The sequence below is a fragment of the Pan paniscus genome, chromosome 10, assembly GCF_029289425.2.
Source record: "Pan paniscus chromosome 10, NHGRI_mPanPan1-v2.0_pri, whole genome shotgun sequence".
Classification (NCBI taxonomy): Eukaryota; Metazoa; Chordata; class Mammalia; order Primates; family Hominidae; genus Pan; species Pan paniscus.
The window spans coordinates 66,133,001-66,157,565 of NC_073259.2; the positions used below are offsets into that span (position 1 = coordinate 66,133,001).

General features: G+C 35.5%; 1 protein-coding gene across 5 annotated transcripts in view; it reads left to right on the top strand.

Annotated features, from left to right (window-relative positions):
• The window catches only part of IPO8 (importin 8), a 70,778-nt gene extending 46,252 nt beyond the window's left edge, over positions 1-24,526 (top strand). For all 5 annotated transcript variants that reach the window (XM_063593129.1, XM_063593130.1, XM_003828823.5 and 2 more), the window contains 8 exons: positions 417-542; positions 1,220-1,317; positions 4,271-4,366; positions 13,776-13,996; positions 16,323-16,528; positions 19,229-19,432; positions 21,495-21,611; positions 22,550-24,526. In XM_063593129.1, coding sequence (XP_063449199.1) covers positions 417-542; positions 1,220-1,317; positions 4,271-4,366; positions 13,776-13,996; positions 16,323-16,528; positions 19,229-19,432; positions 21,495-21,611; positions 22,550-22,647 — 1,166 coding nt within the window. In that variant the 3' untranslated portion in view covers positions 22,648-24,526. The remainder of the gene's footprint in view (positions 1-416; positions 543-1,219; positions 1,318-4,270; positions 4,367-13,775; positions 13,997-16,322; positions 16,529-19,228; positions 19,433-21,494; positions 21,612-22,549) is intronic.
• The last annotated feature ends 39 nt before the right edge of the window (positions 24,527-24,565 follow it).

Genomic DNA, 24,565 nt, shown 5'->3' on the forward strand with positions numbered 1-24,565 from the left:
TACTTTAGTCTGATATAATTAAGCTCTCCAAAGAATATTATTAATTATTTGTACATTTTAAATCCTCGACATAAATGAGGAATGATAATCTATTCCTTCTTGTATCTATTTCTAATACAGTTTTATAAATATAGATTATAAAATAGAAAAAAGCTTTATTTTTTCAATAGTATAAGAAAGTTTAGTGAAAACAATTTTTTGCCTTGCCTTATTGAACAGAGGGGCAGATCTTGGTAAGAAATGGAAGGAGGCAGATACATAGCCGAAGATACAAATACTGAGAAAGGGAGGCTTATGAGTACATTGGATAGAGGAGGACTCTGTGTGCGTAGGTAGTCTAAACCCTCCTCTGTGTGGTCTTTGTTTTAACTTTTGCTATTTCCTAGCATTCTAACTAGAGATTTTCTTTCTTCTAGAATTCTATGAAGAAATTCTTTCCCTGGCATACAGTTTAACCTGCCACAGTATTTCCCCTCAAATGTGGCAGCTTCTAGGTATACTATATGAAGTGTTTCAGCAGGATTGCTTTGAATACTTTACAGGTATGGCTTTGACCATATAAAATTTTTGCTTTTCTGTGTCTAGATATTACTTCCTGTTGACACCTGAAATAAAAACACATATGATTCCAATATTGATCAGAAAATGTTTTTATTTCCCGGTCACATAAAAGCTGGGGCTATTGTAGCAGTGTTTTTCAGCCCTAGGTATATAGGCAGAGGAGGTAGGCTGTATTTCTTATTGAGTCTTAAGTTAGTTTATGACCAGAGCATATATCCATATATTAATTTAATAAGTATTTTATGGACACCAACTATATTCCAAGCCCTATTCTAATCTCAGCAATCCAGCAGTGAGCAAAATAAACAGGCTTTGCCCTTTTGAAGCTTACATTCTAATGGGGAAGATGGGAGGGTAGGGAATCACTCAGACAAATGAGCAAGAAAATATAAAATATGTCAGATAGGGATGAGTGTGCAGTGGAGAAAGGGAAAAAATTCAGCACAATTACTTCATAAATGATGAGCATCTTAGTCTTTCTGCTCCACATTTTCCCCATCTATAAATACACATCAGACTTATTACTTTCATCTCTAGCCTTTTGTGGTTGCATGGGAAGATACTAATGTGTGGGTGCTACAGAAATATGGTTTCAGTGGGAATAATTTATTTCTATTTCTGTCACTCAAGTCTCATTGGGATTTTGATTTTTTTTCAGACATGATGCCTCTCCTGCATAATTATGTGACAATAGATACAGATACCTTACTATCAAATGCAAAACATTTAGAAATTCTTTTTACAATGTGTAGGAAGGTAAGCATGACCTAATCTATTGTTTCAGTGGTTCTTAACTAATGTTTGCCTGTTTTGCTTCAGGATACTTTTTCAGTTTGTTTCTTACACATTTAGTTCTGCATTATCTTCATCAACATATATTTTTTCATTTGTATTTTCAAAAGGATCTTTGGGATTTGAAAGTTTCATGTTGTATGTCGTGCTTATGAATGTTTGCCATTTCTATATCTTTACTTTTTACTTTTTGTTTTTTCTTTTGGACATGAATTTTCTACTTGATTAAAGTGCTAGGAAAATTAACCACACGTTTTGTTAATCAGTGACAAATGGAATGATCTTTTTTATTTTTTAATTTAATGTATATATTGGAAGTCACTAGATGTAGGTAATTTGAGCATAAACAACATAAGATAAAAATTATAATAGTTGGAAAAGCATCATTTAACAAGATAATCTATAATCTACAATCTACATAATGGCTACTGTTATCCTTATACACAAACATGATTGTCTACCGTATTGTCTTTGCCACAAGATAGATTTGGCCCACTATTGGTTATCTTTTGGGATCTTTGGCTAAATAACGTTTTTCTTCTCCTTTAGGTAAATAAATAAGTAAATATATACATACACACACACACACACATAAATATGAAACTGAAACTATATTGCATAAAGCTGGCAGGCAGATTTTATAAAGCTCAAATAACCAGAAACCAAAACGTTTGGCCGTAGAGCTGGGAGTGAAATAGCTAGTGTACAACCCTCCCAACACACTTTTGTTTTCCTTACCAGAAGGGGTGTACCCAAAATCTGGTAAGAGCTCTGCACTGATAATCAGTAGATCTGGTTTAGGTCTAGGTCTCAGTTCAGTTCTAAAGAGTCAGGGAAATTTTGGGAAGTCAGTAAGCTGCTTCAGGTATAAAGTGAAGGGGCTGATCTGTGAGTTGTAATGATTCATTTACCTCTGTGGATAACCCATGTTGTTAAATCATAATCACCGGGCAGCCTTCAGTTTTCCGTTAGAGAGGTAGCTGATAGAGAAAGAGGGAAAGAAACAAGTAAAACAGTTCTGTGTATTCCATTAGTAATTTACAGCTTCCCCTGTGTATTTGCAGATATAGTAAAATTGATGTTCACAATGATTTCCTTATGCTTATCAAGTAGTTAAAATATATTTCATATTCTTTTATGAATATGAAATACTAGTTTTAATACTAGCTAATATTTGTTGAATTCTTATTGTATACCAGCCATTTTCTAAGCACTTTCTATAATATTAACCTTTATGACAGTATGAGGAAGGTATCACATTTGTATCAAAAGGAAACTAAGACATAATTTCTTGCACTGTACCTGAGGTTAGGAAATAGTTGTAATCACATAGCTACTATGTGTTGGAGCCAGATTTGAACCTAATCTGACTCCACAGCCTATTTAAAAAATTACAAGATACATTTTTGTTTTCTTTCCTTTTGGCAAACCAAAACAAATGGTCCCCAAGTAAATGCAATTTTGAGAAAAGGGAGTAATTATTTTTCTTTCTGTATCATACGACCCCATGAAGTAGGTTCTTTTATTCCCATTTTATAGATGGGGACAGTAAAAGAGGTTAAGTAACTTTTCTAAAAACACAGCTAATAAGTGGAAGAGCTGCGGTTTGAACCTAAGCAGCCTGGTTCCAGAGTCCATTCACATTTAGAAGCTAGACTGTGGTATACTGTCCTAGAGATAGCATTTTAAATTCATGTAAATACAGTTGACTCTTGGCTTTGACTGATATCTGCTTATCATTCAGCTCACTATTTTCCAGCTTCCAAAATGTGTATTGCTGTTCTCTCTACTTTTTTCTGTCTTTGTATATGTACATCTTTAAAATTTCTCTGTTGTCATTTTGATAGCATTTTGGGAGAGAATGAAATTAAATGGGAATGTTAAATCTGTCAGAATTATCTGGAATTTCTTAATTAATTTTTCTTAAATTTTATTTTTCTAGAAAATCATCTAATCTGAGTTTTTAAATGTAAAGAATATAGTGTTCTTTATAGTATTATTTCTAATCTCTTTTGTCTGTATTTGTCTCTTTCCTAATATTTTTAATGTTTTGCTTTTTTTTCTTCTTAAAAATAACATATAAAAGCTGCTTACTTCATTAAGTCTTTTTTTTCAATGAATTTGCTTTTAGTTCTCTCTGTTACCTCTTTTTGTCTATATTTTAAATTTCTGGCCCACCCTTATTTCTTTAAGTCTATTCTTTTTCTTATGTCTTATATTTGAATCATTAATTTATCCTTTTTACCTTAAACAATTTTTAATATAAGCATGCTCTAGGAACATTTTTGGGAATCTTATTATAAGGCAGTCATATTCCACATTTTATGTATGAACATTTGCATTGTGGAATTGTTTATAATAGTGAAAATACAGAATTAATAATAGGGGAACTGTCTGATAACTTTGTTATATGCACCTACTGTCATATTGTATAGTTATAAATGGTTACAATGTCCATGAAAAATATTCCTAATTATTAAGTTCATGTTGGAGAATTGAAAGGTATGTAATATGAAATTATGGTGGTTATGAAAAAAATGGGTTCATATGGACCAGGATTCAAAAGGAACAGAAAAATAGTTTCATTGTTTAATAAGAAGATTATTTTGTTTTGGTTTTGATTTCATTTTGTAGTTTTGGTGCCTTTAAAGGGAAGCTTCATTTATGTGGAAAATTAGCTCATGTAGTCTACATTATTAATCCAAGGTCAAATAAGTGAATTATTGCTCCTTATAAGAAATGAGATGATGGATGGAATTTATTTTGACCATTCTTCTTTGGGTTGGTGAGGTAAACTTGCACAGCAAGCAAAGCTGTGGTTCCTATGGCTGAATTTATATGGGACATTTGTGCATGTGGACTTGATTAACCTCTATGCTGTGCCACTTACTGCTGAGCTAAATTGTAATTACTGCAGGTACTATGTGGAGATGCAGGAGAAGATGCAGAGTGTCATGCAGCTAAACTTCTGGAAGTCATCATTCTTCAGTGCAAAGGAAGGGGAATTGATCAGGTAATATATGTCTGGAAAGTGCCTTACTTGAGGGTTACATTTGAAGTTTACATGCCTGCTTGACTTTTCATTTATATTATGATGAAAAATGGAAAGGACAGCCTATAGATTGTGCTTTCTGGTGCAAATCCTGTTTAAATGACAAAAAGAGCCAGGTAGTTTGGAAACCGTACCTTGCATTGTAGCTGAAAAAGGTATGCACAGAAAAAATATGTAATAATATAAGGGGCTATCAAAAAAATAATGAAGGAAACGTATAAATTCTACTCAGTTGGAGTCTCAGATTTCATGTTCCCTTTGTTTTGTGTATCCTATTTAAATACTCCTAGGTATCTTTTCTAACCAGAAATTAAGGTACTATAGAAAAAAATATTTCTTGACCATTTTAAAAGGCTAAATTTTATACTTTATATTTTTCATGTTATAAATTTTTAATCTTTTTTCAACAAGATTAATGCAATTTTTGATACTATTGTGGTATGTTCAATAACTAAGAAAAATGTTGAAATATTCAAGTAAAATTGAATTTTTCTTTTCTGTAAGTTTTGCTTTATGTATTTCTTATAATAGTTTTGAGATATAATTCATGTTCCATACATTTCATCCATTTAAAGTGTATACATACATGGTTTTTAGTGTATTCAAAGAATTGTGCAACTGTTACACAATTTTAGAACATTTCATCACCCCTCTCCCAAAAAACTCATTAACAGTCACTCGCCCCAAGCTCTGGGCAACCACTATGACTTTGTCTCTATAGGTTTGCTTATTCTGGGCATTTGATGTAAATGTAATCATCTTATATGTGGTCCTTCGTGACTGGCTTCTTTCACTTGTCATAGGTTGTCAAGATTCATCTGTGTGGAAATGTGTATTGGTACTTTATTTCTTTTAATGCCAAATAATATTTCATTGTATGGTTAAATCACATTTTATCCATTCATCAGTTGTTGGTCATTTGGGTTATTTTTACTTTTTGGCTATTATGAATAATGCTGTTAGGAACTTTTGTGTACAAGTTTTTGTGTGAATATGTTTTCATTTCCTAGGAGTGGAATATGGTCATTCTGTGTTTAATCATTTGAGGGACTGTCAAACTGTTTTTAAAGCAGCTGCACCATTTTCCATTCCTACAGCAATGATAGAGGGTTCCAATTTCTTTGTGTTTTTGCCAGCACTTATTTCATTTGTGAAGTAGTGTCTCATTGTGGTTTTTATTTGCATTTTTATGATGGCTAATGATCTTGAGCATGTTTCATGTACTGATTAGCCTTTTGTATATCTTTTTTTGGAGAAATGTCTAATCGGTTCATTTGCTCATTTGTAATTATTTGTCTATTTATTGAGTTGTTGGAGTTCATTATATATTCTACATTGAAGCCTGTTATCCGGTATCATTTGCAAAATTTTCTCCCAATTTGTCTTGATGGTGTCCTTTAAAGCACAAATGTTTTTAATTTTGATGATGTCCGTTAATTTTTTTTTATTATTATTGCTTGTGGTTGGTGTCTTTTTTTTTTTTTTTTTTTTTGGAGACAGGGTCTCATTCTGTCACCTGGGCTGGAGTGCAGTGGCACAATCTTGGCTCACTGCAGCCTTGACCTCCAAATCCTCCCACCTCAGCCTCCTGAGTAGTTGGGACTGCAGGCACGTGCTACTACACCTGGCTAATTTTTGTAGAAAAGTCTTGGGACTACAGGTATGAGCCACTGTACCCGGCCGTTGTCATATTTAAGAAACTGCTAGCTCCAGTGTCATGAAGATTTATCCTCTTTTGTTCTAAGAGTTTTATAGTTTTTTTCTTATATTTAGGTCTTGATCTATTTTGAGTTAATTTTTGTACATAATGTGAGGAGGGGGTCTGCATTTTAATTCTTTTGCATGTAGTTATGAAGTTGTTTGAGCACCATTTGTGGAAAAGACTTTTTTCCCCATTGAATTGTCTTGGCATTCTTGTCAAATCAGTTGACTATAATGTGAGGGTTTTTTCTGGACTCAGTCTATTTGATTTATGTACTTATCTGTTCTTATTCCAGTACTGCATTGTCTTTATTACTTTAGCTTTGTAGTAAGTTTTGAAGTCAGGAGGTTTGAGTCCTGTAACTGCATTCTTTTGTGAGATTGTTTTGGCTAGACAGGGTCCGTTAAATTTTCATACGAGTTTTAGGATCCGTTTGTCAATTTCAGTAAATTAGCCAGCTGGGATTGTGACAGGCATTGTGCTGAATCTGTAGATTAGTTTGAGAAGTATTTCTGTTTTAAAAATAGTCTTTCAATCCCTGAATGTGGGGTGACTTTCTTTTATTTAGGTTTTCTTTAATTTCTTTCAACAGTGTTTGATTGTTATCAGAGTATAAGTTTTTCAATTCTATTCCTAAAATATTTTTATATATTTTCTTTTTGACGCTATTGTAATTGGAGTTGTTTTATTTTCAGGTTTGTTGCCAGTGTATAGAAATATAATTGTTTTTGCATGTTTATCTTGTATCCTGCAACCTTGCTGAACTGATTTATTAGTTTTAATGGTGGTTTAGTGGATTCTTTAGAATTTTCTGTAAACAGGATCATATTATCTACAAATAAGAGTTTTACCTTTCCAGTTTGGGTGCCTCTTATTTTTCTTGACTAATTGCCCTCGCTAGAAGCTGGAGTGCAGTGTTGAATAGCTATGATGAAAAGAGACATCTCATCTTGTTCCTGGTCTTAGGAGGGAGCACATTCAGTCTTTCACCATTAAGTCTGATGTTACCTGTGGGCTTTTCATATATGCCCTTTTGTCAGGTTCAGTTCTTGACTGTTGCTAACTTGTTGCTTTTATCATGAAAGGGTGTTGAATTTTGCTGAATGCTTTTTTCTGCATCTATTGAGATGATCATGTAGTTTTTGTCCTTTTAGAATAGAGATGTATTGCATTAATTGATTTTCAGATTTTAAATCAAACTTGCATTCCTGGTATAAATCACACTTATCAAATATGATCTCTATATATATTTCTAGATTAAATTTCCTGGTAGTTTTTAAAAAGTATTTTTGTGTCTATGTGCATAATATATATTGATCTCTAACTTTCTTTTCTTGTGATGTTTTTTGTCTGGCTTTGGTATCAGAGTATTGTTGGACTCATTGAATGAGTTGGGAAGCGTTCATCCTTTCTCTTTGTTCAAAGAGTTGTGAAGAATTGCTCTTCTTTTTTAAATGTTTGGTAGAATTTAGCAGTGAAACTATCTGGGCCTATTTTTGTCTGTGTTTTGTTTTGTTTTGTTTTCGGTGGGTAGTTTTAAATGGCCAATTCAGTCTCTTTATTTGTTATAGATCTATTCGTAGTTTACATTTCTTTTTAAATTCATTTCAGTAGTTTGCATCTTGGAATTTTTCAACGTAATTTATCTAATTCGTTGCATGTGGTTCATAGTATTTCCTTATGTCTTTTTGTTTCTGTAGGTTCCATAGTAATGACCCTGTTTTGTTCCTGGGTTTAGTAATTAGAGTCTTCTCTCTTTTTTTCTTAGTTGACTAAAAGTTTATCAATTTTGATTTTTTCAAAGAGCTAACTTTTGGTTTTGTTCTCTATTTTTCTGTTTTCCATTTCATTAGTTTCCACTCTAATCCTTATTTTTTCCCGTCTGCTTGCTTTTTGTTTAGTTGTTCTTTTTCCAGTGTTTTAAAGTAACAGATTAGATTATTGATTTGAGATGTTTGCTTACACTTCTTAAGTCCACAATTTCTATTTGGTTCTCTCTCTCTCTCTCTTTTTTTTTTGAGATGAAGTCTTGCTGTGTTACCCAGGCTGGAGTGCAGTGGCGCAATCTTGGCTTACTGCAACCTCCGCCTCCTGGGTTCAAGTGATTCTTGAGCTTCAGCCTCCCAAGTAGCTGGTATTACAGGCGTGCGCCATCACACCCAGCTAATTTTTGTTTTTTTAGTAGAGATGGGGTTTCGCCATGTTGGCCAGGCTGATCTCGAACTCCTGACCTCAGGTGATCACCAGCCTCAGCCTCCCAAAGTGCTGGGATTACAGGCGTGAGCCACCGCACCTGGCCTGGTTCTCTTTTACAATGCCTGTATCTTTACTGTAATTTTATCTTTGAGATATTGTCTCATAGCTTTCTTTAACAGTAGTTTATTTTATTCTTTAAGCATTATGATGGCCGATTTGCCGTTTTCAAAGTTCATCTTTGTGGCAGGGCGCAGTGGCTCACGCCTGTAATCCCAGCACTTTGGGAGGCTGAGGCGGGTGGATCACCTGAGGTTAGGAGTTTGAAACCAGCCTGGCCAACATGGTGAAACCCTGTCTCTACTAAATATACAAAAATCACCTGGGCATGATGTCATGCGCCTGTAATCCCAGCTACTTGGGAGGCTGAGTCAGGAGAATCACTTGAACCCAGAGGCGGAGGTTGCAGTGAGCCAAGATTGCACCATTGCACTCCAGCCTGGGTGATGAGCAAAATTCCTCCGTCTCCAAAAAAAAAAAAAAAAAAAAAAAAAAAAAAACACACCAAAAAGCAAAGTACATCTTTGAGGTTTGTTTGGACCTGAGGGGGCTTGCTATGCCTGTCTCCTTCCTTGGCCATCTCTGGTGAACTGCTGGCCCATCTTTTTGCTCTCAATAGAGCTTTACTTACCACCAAAATCTTCATTATTTTTGAGAATGACTTCTGCCTACCCCCAAGCTGTATTGGGGTATTAGTGACAAAAAAAATTATGACCTTTCTAAAAAATCATAAAGTTTTACTGACATTTTTTTAAAAACCTTTTTTTTTTTTTTTTTTTAATGGAGATTGGATCTCTCTGTTGCCTAGGCTGGAGTGCAATGGTGCAGTCGTATCTCATGGTAACCTCAAATTCCTGGGCCCAGGTGATCCTCCCATCTTACCTCCTGAGTAGCTGGGACTGACTACAGGCATATGCCACCATGCCCAGCTCATTTTCAAATTTTTTGTAAAGATGAGGTCTCACTATGTGGTTTTGGCCGCTCTCTAACTCCTGGCTTCAAGTGATCCTCCTGCCTCAGCTTCCCAAAGTTCTGGGATTACAGGTGTGAACTACCACCTGTCCCCGACAGGTATCTTTGAAGGCTCTTTTCTCCCTTTGTTATTAGGTACTTTTTAGGTGACATAGTGGAGGTGAAAATAAATTATGATGTTAACAAAATAAGAAGGTAGTAAAGCACAAGACATGAGTGGGGCTAAAGAAGTATTTAGTTCTGTTGACTGGATTTTGGAGGGTTCTGAGCTGTAGGCTTTAATAATGGAAACATAGGTTGGGGAGAGGTTCAGAAGACTATAGAATAAATCCATGCCAAAGACTTTAGAATCCATTCTGTACGCCAGAAGCTGGCAAGCTATGGCCTGTGCTGTACCACAACGTGGTGGAAGGTCAAAGGGGGAAGTGGATATATGCGAAGGGGCAAAACCCAGGGGTGTCCTTGCTTTATAACAACCTGCTCTCATGGGAACTAGTTCATTCCCACAAAAAGTAATTCAGTTGTGCCAGAATGATAGTGAGAAGTAGCTCATTACATCACAACAGGAGAATGGCCCCAAGGCATTCATAAGGGGTCGACCACTACCATGACTCAAACACTTCCCACTAGGCCCCACCTCCCAAAACCTGCCACATTGGGGATCAAATTTCAACATGAGTTTCAGGAGGACAAACCATATCAAGACCATAGTAGTATTCAAGAATTTGTGTATCAGAAAGTTAAGGACACAAGGTGATCTCTACTGTTAGTGAGGTTACCATTACAATGCACTCAAGTACAGCTGAAGGACTGTATTGATTGGCATTCCATTCCTCTAAATTTCCTGTAAATTAGTGATTACATTTAGTGTCGTCTTGGATTCAGGTTTGACTCACCAGGGTACAGTGCAAATGGCATGATCTCGGCTCATGCACTTCATGGGTGATGGTGTGTAATTTTACTAGGAGGCACAGTATGTCTGGTGGTCTCTCATGATGTTAGTGTTGCTGATGGTGATCTTCTAATTCTGTCATTTCTTCTTTATTAGGTGAAATATTCCTGTAAAGAGAAATGTTTTCTCATAAATTATCAGGTTACTCTGAGAAACAGCTTGAGTATTTCCCTTTATTTACCATTATTCAAGATAAGTTTCTTACCTAGCATTCTCCAAAGATGATCAGTATAATGTTTTATTATGTTGTTTGGTTTTAAAAATTTTTAGTATCCTTATGAATGTATAGATCCAAATTTACTCTATGTGTTTCAGTGTATTCTAAGTATACATAGTTTCATTTTTGTCCCATGGGAGCCTCTTGAATTTGTCTTATGAGCCCTTTTAACCTGATTCTAATAGTCTTTGGTCGTTTCCTTGCTGTCTTGGTACGACTAGATATTCCAGGCTTATCTTATAGATGTCTCGTCCTAGCCTGGGAAATGGTATTCAAGACTACAAGCTGGGCACAAGGGATATTCATTGCTATACATATATATCTAAAACATATATATGTATAGTATATATGTGTGTATATATATAATATGTACTATTTATATATCATATTAATAAATTGATAATTAGCTACATATATACTAATGCATATTAATGTATATAACTAATATATCGCTATATATATATTCATTGATATTGGATTGGTCATTGTTTCTACAAAATAGAGCCAAGAAATATGTTGTTTGGCTTTTTTTAGTCAATAAAACATTAATGTACACAGATAATTCTTTTTTTAATTTTAGATTTGGGGGGTACATGTGCAGGTTTGTTACATGGATATATTGTGTGATGCTGAGGTTTGGGTTTCTATTGAACCTGTTGTCCAGATAGTGAACACGGTACCCAACAGATCATTTTTCAACCCTTGCCCCATTCTCTCCTTTACCTCTTTTGGAGTCCCCGTACCTATTATTTCCATCTTTATGTCTCTAATACTCTAATATGCACAGATTTTTTTTTCTTTTTTTTTGAGATGAAGTCTCGCTCTTGTACCCCAGGCTGGAGTGGAGTGCAAATGGCGCGATCTTGGCTCACTGCAACCTCCATCTCCTGGGTTCAAGTGATTCTCCTGCCTCAGCCTCCCGAGTAGCTGGGATTACAGGCACCTGCCACCACGCCCGGCTAATTTTTGTATTTTTAGTAGAGATGGGGGTTTCACCATGTTGGCCAGGCAGGTCTCAAACTCCTGACCTTGGGTGATCCTCCTGCCTCAGCCTCCCGAAGTACTGGGATTACAGGCGTGAACCACTGTGCCTGGCCACACACAGATATTTCTAATTCAGATTCATGACTACATTCTTTATCCTTAACCTACTTGATTCTGTTCTATATCTCCCACACCAAAAATTCTGGTTCTCATCTTGATTACTTGCTTGCTTTATCCCATTAATGGATACATTTAGTCTCAGACTAATTATACCAACATTATTACCAAGAAATGGTTACTACTGTTTGTTTTTTTTAGTAGCTCTTTTTATCTCTAAGATATGTTCATCCACTAGCAATATACAGTGAAAATACAGTCAAATAATTAAATTTTAAAGTTATTAAAATAATCCTCATTTGGTTGATTCACTTACTTCAATTTATCTTAATTTTTAGAATTAGCTTAATTTGCACTCTGGCCTGGGTGACAGAGGAAGACTCTGTCTCCAAAAAAGAAAAAAAAAAAAAAAAAGAAATAGCTTAATTTTTTGGTAACGGATATGGGAACCATAGACACAGTTCTAAGGTCTAATTTATAAGACAAGGTATATTCAGAGAAGTCCAGCTTCCACCCTATCCCTCTACCCTTCTTCTTCTTCTCTATTTCTTCCCCTAGTTTTAGTTCATCCTTTCATTAAAAAACAAAACAAAAACAAAAAATAGATATTCTCTCCTTGCCTTCTTAGGTAAATGGTAGCATACTATACATTTTCTGTGTTGCCTTCTACACTAAGTAACATATCCTGCAGATCACCTGATAGTAGCATGTAGAGATATTCTGCATTCCTCCTGCAGCTGCACAGTGCTCTAATTGTGCATTTACGTAGTTGTCCAACCAGCTTCCATAATCGATTTTGTTTTAATATAATGGAATTCTTTTAGTTTTACTAGTTCTAAAACTTCACAATTCCTTTATGTTCTTATGGCTTTGTGTGTAATAGTAAATATTTGTTAAAATGAAACTTTATTTTCTATTTATTTAAATTGACATAATTGTATGTTTATAGAATACATAGTGATGTTTTGATACAATGTGTAGTGATCCGATCAGGGTAATTAGCATATCCATTGTCTCAAACATTTATGGCTTCTTTGTGTTGGGAACATTCAATGTCCTCCTCCTAGCTATTTGAAACTATGTATTACTGTTAACTATAGTCATCCCATAGTGCTATAGAACACCAGAACTTATTTCTCCCATCTAGCTGTAATTTTGAAACTTTAGTTTTAAAACATCTCAAAAAGAGCTTTTCAAACTTAATTTATATTTTCTTGTGGCTGCGTTTATCCACAACTAATTATTTGACCATGGTAATATTTTTAACATAGCTTATATGTGTTATCTCAAATTAGAACACAGAATATGTTGTATCAGCATAAGTAGACGTAGAGTTAAACTAGTTATCTCATCTTTGTAAAGAGCTTTATGGTCTTAAAAGTATGTGTAGTCATGTATTTTGATTTAATATGTTATCCTAAACCAGACTAATAGTCTGCTGACCCAAATATATATCCAATTTGGCCTACTAAAAAGAAAATAATAAATATAACTCTTAACTTTCTACACAAAACCTTGATTTTTTTTAAAGTTTAATTTAAAAAGGGGCTTATAGTAAGACCTCAGATTTTATTTTATACAAATCATTTCAGCTCATCCCCTTTAACTGAAAATAACTATTGGGAAATAGTTCTAGTAAAATTAGTTCATCAATATTGCACCTTAGAATTGGAGTCAGATTTTATTTTAATGTTCAGGCTCCACCATTTTTTCTTTAGCCTTTTTCATCTTATATTAACAGGAATTTTCTTTCTCAAAAACAATCTGATTACATCATAATTATTTTCAGTCCCATTTATTTATTTCCAATTTAATTTGTCAAAGAAAATGACATGCAGTGATTTCACCTTAGATGTGCAAGTGGCTGTGTCCACATAGGGATTATTGACACTGTTTGAGTGTGGACTCTTACAGGACAATCTTCAGCTGACTTTAATTTACTTAAGAAGGAAGGAGATTTTCTAGCACTGCTATAGGACTTGTTTTTGTCTATTTAGTCTCTCTAGGTTGTTATAATAATATAAATCTTTTAAATACCTCTAAAATGATTTAGTCAAAAGTCTCATTGCCATTAAGACTGTCTTATTTATTGAGAATGCTCTGCCAATATTCAGCTTCTATAAAAGTTACTTGGGCTGTCTGTGTGGTTGACTCTCTTTTGCTTGTCTTCTAGTGCATTCCACTCTTCGTTCAACTTGTTTTGGAGAGATTAACTCGAGGGGTCAAAACTAGTGAGCTTCGTACTATGTGTCTTCAGGTTGCAATTGCTGCCTTGTACTACAACCCTGATTTGCTGTTACATACTTTAGAACGAATTCAGTTGCCTCACAACCCTGGACCTATCACTGTACAGTTTATAAATCAATGGATGAATGATACAGATTGTTTTCTTGGGTATGTGTCTTTTGGATTTTACACTGCTTTTCTGTTTCTGGAAAGTTTGCTTTTTAATATTTGTGTATAATAGCATGTACAAAGATAATTTTCATGTCTTAGGAATTATTTTTAGTGTATTGTTAATATTTAATTTTTAGAGGATTAAGAATGCATTTCAGCAGGGTAATCTAGTGGAAAGAATGCAGCCTCTGAAAATTTGATGTAGCCCTTTCCCGCTTTTATTTTATTTATTTATTTTTTTAAACACAAGTGTATCATTGTATCTCTAGGCAACAAGAATTAGTTGTCTGTCTGGGTTCCATGATTAAGCGTCAGTGGGTAAAAACATTCTAAATGGAGTCGGATTTCTAAGGATGGTACCCCTCTGGCAAAGATATAATGTAATGTCACAGAATGTTTAACTCTTTGCAGATCTCAGGGATGCCTGTTCTCAAAAGTGGAGTCAGAAGGCTTGTTATTTGTAGCCCAGTTGCTGCCCCAGTAGGAGAATTTGGTTTTATGTGAAGCACTCTTCCTAGTTTTCAAAAATAGGAAGAGTGAGGCCGGGCGCGGTGGCTCCCACCTGTAATCCCAGCACTTTGGGAGGCCGAGGCGGGTGGATCACGAGGTCAGGAGATCGAGACCATTCTGGCTAACGCGGTGAAATCCCATCTCTACTAAAAAAACACACAAAAAAACTAGCAGGGCGTGGTGGTGGGCACCTGTAGTCCCAGCTACTCGGGAGGCTGAGGCAGGAGAATGGCATGAACCTGGGAGGCGGAGCTTGCAGTGAGCTGAGATCGTGCCACTGCACTCCAGCCTGGGCGACAGAGTGAGACTCCATCTCAAAAAAATAGGAAGAGTGAGATTCCAACTAGTGTTACGTGCCCACCTCAGGTCACCCAACACAGATTAGTGATTGTGTTAGGCTAGAAAATGAGCTAGCTGTCTAATTTGTTTTAAAACACTATCTAATATCTAACTGGAAATTAATAGTATTCTTTTTAAGTTTTGTGAGAGATCATTTAGAAAAATTTCCTGAGAGGAACAGACTCCCCACAGTGGTTAAGACACTGCTGCCACAGGCAGGAGAAGATGGAGGCCTGGATTAGGGTGGGGCGTTAGGAATGGGGGAACGTATTTACAAGCTGCTATGCGTGTTCTAATTTTTCTACTTGCAGGACACTGGAATTAATCCCTGATTGAGATTTGTTATTAAAACCTTGAAGGGAAGAACATACTATCAAAGAAATTGTTGTTAAAGTTATCTCTGAGAAAGATTTAGGGAGTAGAGATTTGGTAATTTAAAGTTAAGCGGTTGGTTCTCTTATGTGTTTATTAGCACTGGAAGCAGTCTCCCTGCTATTGTGTAGACTGGGAGTCCTTGGGTTGTGCTTGCTTGGATTCTTTCAAGCTCTGCTTGATAATCATCTTTTCTGCTGTGATCCGTGTGGCATGTATTTAGGGGTTGCATGGATGAGAAGGTCCTCAGGTCAAGTACAGTTCTGTTACAGCATACTAGTTGGGCATTAGTGACTTGAATCAATCAAGGAATGCAAATAATGAAGAATAACAGAAGCCTGTAGAATATTCATTATTGGATTTGTTATATTATTCTCACTTTAAACACATTGAATCACTGCAAGTGAATTTTTTATTCACACAATTTTAAGAATGTTTTGCCAATGTAATCTTTTAATTCTTAATTTTTTAGTTTTAAGCAACTTAAAGGAAGCATTTAGTAGAAAAATGTCTAATGTTTACTGGTCAAACTTTTTTTCTTTCTGAATAAAATTTTCCTTGTCCTTATATTTTTCTTATGCTATTTTATAGCACAGGAGTTTAGTAAACTGCTTAAATTAAGTTCAGCTTACTATCTTACTAGATGCTGAGTTTTTGAAACATCTTTCACCTCTTAGGGTTTGGGTAGATTATGTGTGCTGAGAAACCTTGTAGATCAATCTAATGTTGGAAGAGTCTAAGAAACTCTTCATTCCTCCCAACCATTGTATAGGACTTTTATGCTGTCAAATATAGGTATTTCTGCGTTATTAAAACTCCTTATGCCGAGGCCCATATATAACATTTATATTAATCATAAATTGATATTACAGCAAGATTCACCATGTTAATTGCAGACTCCCAATAGGTCTTTGAAAATAATTGGTTTACAAAATTTGATTTACATAGCATTTCATACAGTACAAAACAGGGAATGTCTCTGTATGATACCAACAGATGAACCTTAGAGTATGCCTTGGACATTTCTTTTTGTAGTTTCTCCAGAATTTGTTCTTTATTTCACTTCTCATGTCTACATTTTTTTTTTCTTCAAAATTTGCAGGCATCATGACCGGAAGATGTGTATAATAGGACTGAGTATCCTTTTGGAATTGCAAAATCGACCTCCTGCAGTAGATGCTGTGGTGGGACAGATTGTTCCCTCAATTCTTTTCCTTTTCCTTGGCCTAAAGCAGGTCTGTGCTACTAGACAACTGGTAAACCGGGAAGATCGTTCAAAAGCAGAGAAAGCTGATATGGAAGAAAATGGTAAAGTCTTCTAATTGAAATTAATGTTACAATTGATTTTGATTTGTGTATGCATTTTATATGAATACTAGTCTATATGGAGACATTAAACAGATTTACATTCTTCGGCCTGCTACACGTATAACAAATATTTTGGGCTTGGTTGACTTGCTATTAATTGTATCTTGCGATATAAATTTAGATTTATGCACCTTCTGACACCTAATATACTCAGCGGTTTTTTTTTATGGAGCCTAATAGATGTTGTTACACATTAGGAAACACATTTATAACAATCAAATGGTCTTGACTGTAAGTTAGCAATCTAGTATCTAACTTTCTTGTTTGTGCTAACAGCCTCATCAAGGCAGCAGGCATGAGTTAAATGAATCATTACATTAAGAGCTGAAGTGTTAGTACCACAGATTAGTAGAGAGTGTCTTTTTTTTCTTTTTTTGGAATGGTTCTTAGGTGACTCATTATCAAAAATTATATTTGAGAGAGGTCCATATTTGTGATTTAAATATAAATTAAGGTAAAGTACATAAATGAAGTGGATATACTTGAGAATCAGAATAAGATTGTTAGAGTTGAATATTAGACCTTTGTTTTGTTTAATGATGAGATTGCGGAGCTACTTGCTAGAGACTAGAAAGTAGCATTCTCCTATTCCAGGTGGAGTTTTTCCTCTCCTGGTTAAAAACAGATACTTTGTTAGCTGAGAAAAATCAGAACTCTTCCTGGTAAACATACAGCTCTATTTTTGATGCTAAATTCTGTGATTTTAGCATGGATAGATTTAAAACACTTTTAACTGGCATCATCCCAGTTTGTTCATATACCAGAGATTATAAACTACCCTTTTCTCCCCTCCACAGCACAAAATACAGCTTCTAATTTGTTTTTCTGAAATCTGTGTAGGTCTTTTGAAGAAATGCTTCTTTATTAGAAGTGTTGCATGTGTGATTTTTGTTTTGTTTTGTTTTGTTTTTAGCTAACTGTGTGTCAACAGTTGTAGAATTCTTTTATTTTTTCCAGTATGTTATGATCTCTAATTTCTTGTTTTGGCAACTCTTTATTGGCTTATACTGTATGGCTTGAGGGAAAATTTTCTGGTAATATCCCAGACTTTCTTGTACTTCCTACTAAAGTATGGAATGATTAACTAGTGGAGGTATTTCTCAGTCTTTTTGTATTAATAGTTATAATTTGCCATGCATTTTTTCGTGTATTTGGTCCAAACTATGGTTAAGTGCCTTATTCCTAAAACTACCTAGTTCAATCTACCTGCTTCAATATGGTGTGTCTAATAGAACTAGTTTTAGGTTAATATTACCTGGTTTGGGTTTACTCCAGGATTTCTCTCTTATCTTGATTTTTGTTCTGCATTTACTGCCTTCCTGTTCCAGTATTTCAGTTACAATCTAACTGCTAGGAACAGATTGACACTGAAAATAGATACAGAATCCATGGTGATACATAATGTAGTTCAAGTTTTTAACTTTTCAAGCGACATGTAGCTAACTATTTTTCTTTACATTTTTGCTATTTCTTTTTATTATAAATTAGCAAATTATATATTTATGGAGTACAAAGTCATGTTATGATTTGTGAATATAATGCGGAATGATTAAATCAAACTAATATATCCATCACCTTAAATACCCTTTTTAATGGTGGGAACATTTGAAATTTACAATCTTGCCAATTTTGAAATGTACATATACTATTAACTCTATTCACCATGCTGTACAATAGATACCAAAACAAAACAAAACAGAACAAAAACCTAATTCTTCCTGAGACTTTGTACCCTTTTACCAACATTCCCTCATTCCCACCACCTCCAGCCTCTGGTAACCACCATTCTATTCTCTACTTCTATGAGTTTGGTTGTTTTAGATTCTATGTATAAGTGAGAACAGGCAGTATGTGTCTTTCTGTGCCTGGCTTATTTCACTTATCATAATGTCCAAGTTCATCAATGTTGTTGGAATTGACAGAATTACCTTTTTAAAAGCTGAATGGTGTTTCATTTTAAAGAATCCACATTTTCTTTATTCATCTGTTGTTGATGGACACTTAGGTTGATTCTGTAACTTGGCTATTGTGAATAATGCTGCGATGAACACAGGGCTGCTGACATCTGTTCTACGTATTGATTTAAAATATTTTAGATATATATCCTGAAGTGGGATGGCTGGATCTGTATTTTTACTGTTTCTACTAGCAGAAATGATCTCATTTGGGCATTTCTAAGCACGTTATAATCAACTCAGTTAATTAAGATGACTGAATTCTCAATAGGAAGTCATTGTTTAAAACACATGCACTGACCGTACAGTCACTTTTTTTTTTAAACAAAGGTAATTTTGAAATCTGCAATTGAATAATATTCTTGTATTAATGAACTTGCATAGCCTAACAGTAGTAATGTTCATCTGGGTAACAGGTTTAGGGAACTTGTTTTCAGTGAGGAGGATAAGGACATTCTCAACTTAGCAAACTCTACAGTAAAGATAAGGTTTATTTATTTTATTTTTTATTTTTATTTGTTGACTCTCCTCTTTAGACCAGGGATAAGATTTATTTTTATTAAAATTTTGTGGAAGATTTTTTCCTTTCCAGAGTGTAGTTTTATAGTCTTTGGTTTTTGTCGTGAAATTTTATATTTTGTCCTTATGTGTTTTGATTCCTTTTAAATAATTAATGGGTTCACAGAGGAGATTTCAAGTGATGAAGAGGAGACAAATGTAACTGCTCAAGCAATGCAGTCAAATAATGGAAGAGGTGAAGATGAGGAGGAGGAAGATGATGATTGGGATGAAGAAGTATTGGAAGAAACCGCGCTTGAGGGGTTCAGTACTCCACTTGACCTTGACAATAGTGTGGATGAATATCAGTTTTTTACACAAGCTCTGATAAGTATGTCTTTACTTCCCCACATCTTCCGATATTTTTTTTCTCTAAACTCTTTCTTCATTTCTTCCTGTTTTGATATTTGCCCAAGATTGGTCTAGGTTCTTTTAAAAAATTTTTTGTTTATTCCTTATGATAGAAATCCCCAAACATACATACATGAAATGATAGAAATTAAAATAATGAAACACCTATCACCCAATCCTAGCAGCTTTCATCATTGAGAAGTAGCAGGGTGAGCCTGTAGGTTATCCTTGCAAAAGTAATATATGGAGTATCTGTGTATATTGTTCATCCTTTAGGCATAAATGGGCAAGCATTTTTATAGCAAAGAATGAAGTGTTTCAGGCATACATTGCTTAAAAATTGTGGCTAACAACCTACTAGTTATTCACAATCCCTAGAATGAAATTGCTGCTGTAAGAGGGTGACTTTTTACTTTGTAAGTAATTTGCCAATTTTATACAACAAAGAACGGTATAATTACAGTTACAGGACTCATAAATGGGGGGGAGAAAATATTTGCCACATATGCATAGTAGGCATAATGTACACAGTGTACAGAGGCCATCCTCAAATACGTAAGACCAGTAACCTAGTAGAAAATGGAAAATTTACAGAATAAAAACAAGCCAATGAGGATATTTAGAAAATTATTAATCAAATAAATTATTTTAAATCTCATTAATATAGATTATTTGTTTTATGGTTAGATAGTATTTCTATAGTTATATTGTAATTTAGTTCCACTGTGGGACATTTAAGATTGTTTCCAATGTTTTTACCATTATGAGGGTTATTAAAATGAACATCCTTACATGTAAATGTTGTTACTAATAAGGCAATATTAGCTTAATATATTGGTGTTTTTTAGTGTTGCTACAAATAACATTAATGAAGAAAAAACTACCTAGATGTTCTTATTGAAATTCACAGGAATTGGAGGCAGAGAACACACGAAACTATATTCCAAAGCATGGGAAACGTAACAGCATAAACGTGGAGATGGAAATATGGAGGATGTGGCCTAGTGTAGTTCCAGACATGGGTGTGTCATAATCACCAAGGAAGCTTTTAGGTCTTGAGTAGGATCTCAGGAGATGTATTTTTAAAGATGCTTCTCAAGTGACAAGCAACTTTAAACCAGCATGTAGGGGCCACTGCTTAAAGACTGTGAAGGAATGCAGTTGGGCTGGGCTATAGTGGCCTTGAATTCTGGACTGAGGTGGTCCATCCCATTGCCCATTGGAATAGTGTTGAAAGTTGTATTCTGAGGCGGTGACCTTTTAGATGTGGTAATTCACTTCAGAGGAGTTACCTGGTGATGGATGATGTGCAGAAAAAACTGGAAAGGACTAGATGTGGGAGCCAAGTGTTAGAAGTTCACTTTATTAATTTAGATGTATAGAGACCTGGAATGGGGAGGGTGACATTTGATGGAAAGCAGCATATAGATGAAAGACATTAAGAAAGAAGCAGAGCTTTGGGTGTGGAGAGGGCATGCTCAGGGATGTTAAGGATGTACAGTAGTGGACTGGGAGACTAATAGAACTGGTGAGATAAATGGAGAGATAGAAGGTTTGGGAGGAAATTGTTAAATTTGGTTTTAGTTGTGTTGAGTTTGAGATGAGCTATTCAAATGGAACAGTCCAGGAGGCTTAGGGGAAGGTTTTTCCTAGAGGTACAGATTTGAGTCCTTGGGGTGGTAGCAATACTAAAGCTGCAGGTAGTATGAAAATTCCAGAGGAAAATGGTAACAAGTGAGTACTGGTGTTCTGGATTTTAGAGAACATCCATAGAAGACAGCAAAGGAGACAGAGAACTAGGCAGACTAGAGATTTGCAATGTCCTAACCTTCCTTTGATTTCCCACATAGCTGGGTACTAAGTGGGTACTCAGAAATAATCCTTTGTTGGCGTAAGTTTCATTACCTTGTGTGTGTTGTAGTACTGTACTCTTTGTCTCTTACTGTCTGGGATAATTTCTTCATAATTTGATCATGTTACTACTTGTTCTCTAAATTAATAGTCACTGTACCCTCCTGTCTTTTCCTCCCAAAATGCAACAGCTGTGCAGAGTCGAGATGCAGCCTGGTACCAGCTGCTGATGGCACCACTCAGCGAGGATCAGAGGACGGCACTGCAGGAGGTGTACACACTGGCAGAGCACCGACGGACGGTGGCAGGTCAGCCAGAGTAACCTCCAGAGTGGAGTGCATGTGTCAGAGTGCCAACAGACAGCCTTATTTGATGAGCCAGGTGGCACCTAAACACTGTTTTTGAAATTGTTAGAGACTTACCCTTTAAGATAATAAGGAATTGTCATTATTGTATGATTGTTTTAATCACTCATGATGTCTTAGCTTTGCAAAAACCTGCACATTAATATGTATTTCCTAGTGGTGTTCTCATTCACATTCTTATCCTATGTTGGAGGCAAAGGTACAAAGTAAGGGTTGGGATAAGTCTTGCCGAGGGAGACTTAATCAGTTGGATCACTCCCCTAAACATTTCAACCGTGGGCCAAAGGGACTTGACGAATTCTTGCAAGGAGCTTGTATTCCTGGAAATGGAATGCTCTCTATTTCTCATTGTTGGGCTTTATTTGACATTGTTTCTTGTTGTTGATTTTCAGTTTTTAAGCTGGAGGAATTATTCTGTGTTGATTATTGTAGTTACTTGTAGATTGTCATTGGAAAAGATTTTGTAGTTACAAAAAAGTTTTAGTAGGAAACATGGCAAACTAGACATCTAGAGTTTAGAATGCTGGCTCTTCTGCATGGACTTAGATTTTCAGTTCTGTGCAGATTCTCAGTCAGCCTTCCTGATATGAGAAGTCTGGGCTCCCTTTCAGCAGTAGAGACAGTGAAGTAGAATCCACCTCTGAGATGTGTTTTCTTTTCACTCGTTTTTTGCAGATTTTCCAATGGTAGTGAACATACCACCTTATTGACATAGGTCTGTTATTCTTAGTTATTCTTTGGCAGGATAACTAATACTACCAGTCACATTCTTTCACAGTTCTAAGCATATAAAGAATCTGGCTCCTTTGAGTCATCTCCAACTTTGTCACCTTAAGCATTCTTTTTTTTTTCTTCTCCCCTTTTCTTTTGAAAAATGCTAGAGGCAAAGAAGAAGATTGAACAACAGGGAGGCTTCACCTTTGAAAACAAAGGAGTCCTCTCCGCATTTAATTTTGGGACTGTGCCCAGCAACAACTGAAGGAAAGAACATCAGCTGACCAAATGTCATCGCTGCATTTTATTTCACAAAAGGAGTGTGAGGGTCAAGGGGATGAAATGAGGGGGCTGCTTTTAGGGCCCTCCTGCTGTACCAGTTACCATCTGGCATTAGGCAGCACTTTTATCTACTCTTTCCCCTTTGACCTTTGTCACCCTGAAATATATATTTTAAACAGCTACTGTAAGTATGAAATGAAAGAAAAACAATCATTGGATGGAAAAGGACAAACCATATGTTCCAAAGGCTGAATGCCCAAGGTTGTTTTAGAGGATTGGATAGACTTGCACGTCTCAGGTTTTTGCCATGCAGAATCAATGGATTTATGCGGATAACAGTGCCTTCTGTTGTACATGAATTATCAGAAAAAAATTTTTGGAGTGCATTGCAATTTTTTTTAAAGCATAAAACATATTTCTAGATACAACATAAACCTTGGTTATATGTCGACTATTCTGCATTTTACTCTGTGAATTTATTGTTAGGCAGTTACTGCAAGTCACTCTGGTTTCAAAATCTTCACTGCTCCCTCTGCTCACCCTGCTGCTGGGGGGCTTTTTTCAGGGGTTGTATTATAAAATATGCACTGGCTCTGGTTTTTCATAAGATGTTTTGTGGCTTTTTAAAGAAGTGTCTTACTCCCTCTTCTCTCATTTTTTTCTGCCTTGAAAAGGGGTGGTATTTCTTTTGGGGTCAACAAATACACATATCAATTTCACTCCTAACCTTGTAAGTTCAGGACTCATTTTCTTGGCAGCAAGTGGCAGGGGCTCTTTAGTCACTGGAGTTAACAGTAAGTCTGAGTATATTCTGAATAATGTAATTATGCAATTAATTGATAATCATACCTAAAGCACATTGAACTTCTAAGAGAAAGGTGCTACGTAAGCACACTGTCTTTCTGGATGGGGACTTGTATTTTAAATAACTTATCATTCCAGCTATGTTGGACTAGGATCCAAAGCATTTTATAATATTTTTTTTAATCTAGGAAAAAGACCCAAACAAATCTAACTTCCTGCTTTCTCACCTATTTGAATTTTCTCCTACCTAGTTTGTTTGTGTCTTTATTATAGCTCAGTTTGACTTCTCAAACTTTTCAAGGGTTGGGGCAGCTGCACTTCTAGGTGACCTATAGGAAATATTGCAGATGGAGATTACAGTGTTTTTCTGACCTGGTTCAAGACCAGAACATGGGTCATAGGGTTTTTATTCGGCAAAATGAAAACGTATCTTCAGAACTGAACATATTACTGGATGTGATACAGATTTTGCTTTCTGTGAAATTGAAAATTCACAAAAATTCACAGCTTAAATTTCCCATCAGTGACTGGAGGAATTTTTTTCAGGTGCTTCCTGTATTACCATCCCTCATGCATATTAACTCTTTAGAATTTTAGGTTAAGTGATGTCTATAGAAGTAGCCTGGAAAACCATGAGTTTTGGAGTTCAGTGACCCCCTGCTTTCTTCTGCCCCTCCCTTCCCAAGGCATTGAAGCTGAATGTGCCAACTGGCAGTTAGAAGTGAAAGATGGCATTGGGAGAAATTTTAGAGAGCTTTCAAACTCTTTATTCTCATGTTCCACATGGTCTAATTTTAACATAAATAATATGCCTTCACACTGGATTGTAAAAGGCATGTGATTTTTGAGATTTTATTTTATGATGTATTGTCTTCTGCAGTATTAAAGGGAAAGAGGTATTAATGTGCATTACCCTATCTTGTTTTTGAAGCCAGGGTAGTTGTATGATTTTGTTACCAGCAGTGCTAACCTGAATGTGACCTGGTTACCTTGGAAATGCAGGAACTTATATGAATGTACTATAAAATAAAATGCGGACTGATTCCCAGGATTCTGAACTCTTGTGTGTGAAATGTTTTCTGAAATGTGGAGGTGCT